This window comes from Rattus norvegicus, chromosome 19 (assembly GCF_036323735.1).
Source record: "Rattus norvegicus strain BN/NHsdMcwi chromosome 19, GRCr8, whole genome shotgun sequence".
NCBI classification, from domain to species: Eukaryota; Metazoa; Chordata; class Mammalia; order Rodentia; family Muridae; genus Rattus; species Rattus norvegicus.
In genome coordinates, this window is record NC_086037.1 from 56,727,712 (window position 1) to 56,733,711 (window position 6,000).

Genomic DNA, 6,000 nt, shown 5'->3' on the forward strand with positions numbered 1-6,000 from the left:
CCCACAAAACCCATGCAAGCATTTCTGGAGTGACTAATCCACACGAGCCATAAGAGAACCTATTTGGGTGTAGGCAAAGTGCTGGGAGAAGGGGACAGTAACTGCGACAGTGCAGAAGGTCTAACATCTCTGGAATAACTAAGATTCCAGAGAAACAAAACAGAAAACAAATTCTTGAGAGAAGCAGGCTCACTGACTGCAAAGTCACGCCACAGTATCCAATGATGACAATGAGGTCGATCTCTAACATCAGGAAAATGGGAGCAAAGGGAATATTCCTTCTGAGACAAACAGATCCACTGGGGAATCAAACCCAAGATACTGCTCATGCCAAACAAGTCCTCTACCTCTGAGCTGCATCTCCAGCCCACAAGACAGACTTGCTGGCAACACCAGCATCAAGCAAGTGAAGCAGCACTATCAGTCACAATTCTTACAGAAAATTGCTTCCAACCTAAAATTCTATTATCAACCAACCATCAAACAGGCCTGAGGTAACTTTCAGACATCCCAGGTCTCAGAATAATGTTTCTGCCACGCATCCTTCCTCAGATGCCATTACACAGTCTCTTCTCATTTTGGTGGGACACAGCAAAACACAAGAGCAGCACAGTGAACACAAGGAAATCTGAGGCGGACACAGTAGCGCACACCTAGAATCATTGCATAGGTGGAGAGAGGAGGATCAGGAATTCAAAGTTAGACCAGTTACATGTGGACTGCAAGGCCAGCCTGGTATATATAACACCCTTTGATAGAAAAAGACAGAGGGAGAGACAGAGACAGGCCAGCAGACAAAGAGGACAGAAAAACAGACCCAGAAGGACAGAGAGAGAACATGAGAATACAGAAAAGAAATAAAGGTGACCCAAAAGAGTAGTAATGATGCTGAAAGACCCAAGGATTAAGATTCCAAAAGGCAGAGAAAAATCACACCAAAAAGAAAACAAGGCCAAGGCAGAGATCAACTTCCAAGAAATGGAATAAAAACCCAAGGAATCTAAGGATGCTAGGAGACGATTTGGGCAATTGTGAAGATCTAGAGTCAAATTAATGGTAAGGGCATAGGCAGCTAAATTAAAACAGGGAACAGCAAGATGGCACAGAGGATATAAGCATTGCCACCAAGCCTGACAGCCCGAGCTCTATCTCTGGAAGCCCCATGGTAGAAGGAGAGAACCAATCCCTCCATGTTGTCCTCTAACTCCTACATGCACATTCTGGCATATACTCGGACAGACAGACAGACAGACAGACAGACAGGAGAACCAATCTCTCCATGTTGTCCTCTAACTCCTACATGCACATTCTGGCATATACTTGGACACAAAGAGACAGACAGACAGACAGACAGACAGACACAGACAGACAGACAGACAGGAGAACCAATTCCTCCATGTTATCCTCTAACTCCTACATGCACATTCTGGCATATACTTGGACACACAGACAGACAGACACACAGACAGACAGGCAGACAGACAGACAGACAGACAGAATCCCTCCCCCGTCCCTCTCTCTCCTGTTCTCGCTCTCTCTCTACTTGTAAAACAGTCATTAACACCAGAGAAAGGTAGCCCAGTAAAGCAATCACAGCATATCATACGGCTCAGCTATGAACAACAGGGTGGCCTTCAATCAGCAAAAAGATAAACACGGCCTACTTATCTAATCAAAACAGGTACAAGGGCAGGTGGGAGACTTGGAGAGGGCCTAAAGGTTGAAGAATGACTGGTGGAAACAGGAGAATGAGCCCTGGGTGCTCAATGAGACTCACTGTATGAATAAAGTCAAAGGAAACTAGCCAGGCAGACTACGAAAGGAGAAAGAGGTTTCTTCAACAGACGAGATACCTAACATGACATTCAACAAGCACACATGCAGGCAAAACACTCATGGACATAAAATACAATTTAAAGAGATTTTAAATTTTATTAAATTTTTTTAAAAATTGGCAGAATGGGGTTGGGGATTTAGCTCAGTGGTAGAGCGCTTGCATAGCAAGGCAAGGCCCTGGGTTGGTCCCCAGCTCCGAAAAAAAGAAAATAAAATTGGCAGAAAGATATTAAAAAGATGGTTTATCAGTTAAGAGCCCTTGCTACGGGTTGGGGATTTAGCTCAGTGGTAGAGCGCTTGCCTAGAAAGCGCAAGGCCCTGGGTTCGGTCCCCAGCCCTGAAAAAAAGAAAAAAGAAAAAAAAAAAAAAAGAGCCCTTGCTACTCTTACAGAAAGGACTGGAGTTCCACTGCCAGCACCCATGACAAATACCTGTACCTGTTAAATCCAGAGGATCGGACAGTCTCTTCTAGCTTCCTCAGGAACACACACACACACACACACACACACACACACACACACACCACACACACACACCACACACACCACACACACCACACACACCACACACACACACACACACACACACACACACACACACACACACACACACACACAGACATAGACATGAAATTTAAAAAGTAAGTCTTAGGGCTGGAGAGATGGCTCAGCGGTTAAGAGCACTCGACTACTCTTCCAGAGGTCCTGAGTTCAATTCCCAGCAACCACGTGGTGGCTCACAACCATCTATAATGGGATCTGATGCCCTCTTCTGGTGTATCTGAAGACAGCTACAGTGTACTTATATATAATAAATGAATAAATCTTAAAAAAACAAAAAAAAGTAAGTCTTAAAGTTCTTCCTGCACACCCCACACCCTGTGGTACTCATGTGCATGCCTCCCTGTAGGGCCTCTGGAACCAGAGGCCAACATAGAGTATCACTCCTAAGAAAACTGTCTACCTCTTTTGAGACAGGTCTCTCATGGGGCTGGAGCTCACAATTTAGGTGAGAACAGCGTGCAGAAGGGCACCCTCCAGTCTGTCTCTTCCCAGCACCGTCAGTATCATCAAAGTGTTGAGCATTTACGGTAGGCATTTTTATAGAACATGATCCTGTAAATTGAATTCAGGCCTTCATGCTCGAAAGGCAAACATTTTACCAACTGAAGCATCTCTCTAGACTCACTTCCTCTCCCAGGACAGGGTCTGGAATTCACAATGCTGAGCAGACTATTTTCAAACTTACAGCAATCCTCCTGCCTCAGAACCCATCAAGTTTCTGGGTTATAGGCTTATACTACCATACATAGCACAACATAACTTTTTGATTGGACAGATAAATAAGAATGACTGGGTGTGTGTGTGTGTGTGTGTGTGTGTGTGTGTGTGTGTGTGTCTCTAAAGGAAGATGTGGGCATCTTGTTCTAGGGTCTCAGTCTTCCTAATGTTGAGACCCTTTTAATAAAGATCCTCATGTTGTGGTGATCCCCAACCATAAAATTATTTTTGTTGGGGTTGGGGATTTAGCTCAGTGGTTAGAGCGCTGGCCTAGGAAGCCCAAGGCCCTGGGTTCGGTCCCCAGCTCCAAAAAAAGAACCAAAAAAAAAAAAAAAAATTATTTCTGTTGCTTCTTTATAACTTAATTTTGATACTGTTATGAATTGTAATATAAAAATCTGTATCTTCTGATGGTCTTAGGCCACCCAGGTGAGATAACTTTTTATACCTTATTTTTTGAGACAGTATTTCTCACTGAACAGAAACTCACCAAGCCAGTGAGATCCCAGGATTGTGTCAACACTCAAAATGCCACTGTTAGAGGCATCCACAAGACATGTCCAGCTTTTACGTGGGTGCTGGGCATTTGAACACAGGATCTTATGCTGTAGAGCTGGCTTTCTCATCCACAACCTCTGGAGCTGCTTTTCACCTAAGCTACTACATTGGAATAAATAACTTTAGGAAAATAGTTAAGCCAGGGCCAGGTACAAGGTGAGGAGGGGGTATGCTTTGGTATTAAGATATATTGAACTGGAGGGCTGGCTCAGTGGTTAAGAACACGGGCAGGGGCTTGGGGATTTAGCTCAGTGGTAGAGCGCTTGCCTAGCAAGCGCAAGGCCCTGGGTTCGGTCCCCAGCTCCGAAAAAAAGAAAAGAAAAAAAAAAAAAAAAAGAACACGGGCAGCTTTTTCAAAGGGCCACTTTCAATTCCTAGCCCCCATACACCAGTCCACAATCGTCTATAATTCAACTTCCAGGGGATCCAATGCCCTCTTCTAGGCTCTGAGGACACTGGGTATACATGTAATATACAGGTATATGTGCATGTAGGCAAAACACCTATATACATAAAATAAATAAAATGAATAAAAATTTTTTTTTTTTCTTTTCTTTTTTTCGGAGCTGGGGACCGAACCCAGGGCCTTGCGCTTGCTAGGCAAGTGCTCTACCACTGAGCTAAATCCCCAACCCCAATGAATAAAAATTTTAAAGGAGATCTGTCTGGACCTCGCATAAGCTGGATTCTTAGTGTGCTCCTCTACGCCACCCCAAGAAAAGAAGATAGCTAAGCCATTAACAGTGTGTGTTTCCCTTCCAAAGGCTCTGTCTGACTTTGGTTCCAGAGTTGGGCGGCTCACAACTGAGTGTACCTCCATCACCTGGGGATCCAATACCCACTTTCGTCCTCTCTGGCCACCTGAACACACTACTATATACACACAAATAAAAATAATAAGGAGTTGGCCAGGTGGCTCAGCTCCACAACCACCTGTAACTCCAGTCCCAGAAGCCCTAGGCACGCACAGGATGCATACATTCAGGAAAAACACTGATATACATGACATGAAATGAATCTTTAAAAATAAAACTTTTTTTAAGAGTTCTTAAAAGAGGGCAATGGGTAGCTACTGCAAAGAGACAAAATACATTATCACATGAACTTTCTAACAAGCCGATCCCTTTTGAACCCAGAGGTGGGCAATTCAGTCTCGGACCTGGAGGAAGCTGGCAATTCCCTTAAAACAACCTCCAATGTCCGGGTCGGCTTCTAGAACGCTTCAGGGCGATAGACCGTACGCTCAGCCCGCCAGCTTCGCGCTTCTCTTCCCGCGCTCCAAGGGGGCGGCGGCCCAGGAGAACAGCTGTGCAGAACCGACACACACGTGTTCCAGGCCGGCTAGGGGCCAGGGTCCTGAGGACCGGAACTCCAGAGCCCACGCGCCGCGGGGGCCCCGCGACCACAAGGCCCACGCCCTGGGGACCAGGAAAGTCTCGAGTGAGACGTGAAGCGTGAGAACCACCCTCTTTTCGCCTCAGGCCGAATCGCTCACCCGATGGCACGTAGTCCTCATCCTCGTCCGATGTGGAGAAATCTTCAGAGTCGAATTCTTCCATGCTGCTGTCACTTGGGGCCTGCTACCAACACGACTGCGGCCACTGCCCCAAAATAGCGAAGCTCTAGGGCGAGACCATAGAGGTACAGGACCAGCAGCTAGGGCCGCCCTAGAGGGGAGCGCACATGCGTAGACGGTGTCACGTGATAAAAGACGACACTTCCGGCTGTTGCGGTTGGTCGTTCTACACTCTCCGGGCCCTTGTGGGATTCCGGCCCCTCCCAGAAGCGATGCATGCTGGGGCTTGTAGTTTTAGATGCTACCGTGCATCCTTGATGGAGAATGGCTTATCTATGGAAAGTTCTTTCCCTTTAAACTTGTCTATTTTCAAATTTGCTTACTCACTATTTTTTTTTGTAAGTCTAAAACCAGTGATTAAAATGTTACTCCCGGACATGCGCAGCGAGTAAAAACTGAGAGTCGAAGAGTTGCTAAACTTCCCAGCAACTTTTAAGCAAGGCTGAGGTTCCGCCTTCTTGATTCAAATTTCTCTTTAGAGTCGAGTCTTTAAATGCAGTTTAGTGCCTTTCCCCCTGCAGTTTTGTTTTTTTTCTGGGTGATTTTACTGTCTAAAACGGCTTCCAAGATAACTACCAAAACTCTTGTCTGATATTCTAAGCGTAAGAAGGCTGCTACGTGCCTACCTGAGAAAAAATGCTTGTTAAGTAAGCTACCTTTAGGCCTGAGTTACAAGTACTGTTGGCAGTAAGTTCAACGTTAATGAATCAACAACAATCCGGTAATCACCTAAGAGAGAAAAGGAAATCC

General features: G+C 45.5%; 1 protein-coding gene across 2 annotated transcripts in view; it reads right to left on the bottom strand.

The window, feature by feature from the left end:
- Positions 1-5,388, bottom strand: part of Cfdp1 (craniofacial development protein 1) — a 105,504-nt gene extending 100,116 nt beyond the window's left edge. The window contains exon 1 of one of the 2 annotated variants that reach the window (XM_039097633.2): positions 5,170-5,388. In XM_039097633.2, coding sequence (XP_038953561.1) covers positions 5,170-5,233 — 64 coding nt within the window. In that variant the 5' untranslated portion in view covers positions 5,234-5,388. 2 annotated transcript variants of the gene reach the window in all.
- Between the last annotated feature and the right edge of the window lie 612 nt (positions 5,389-6,000).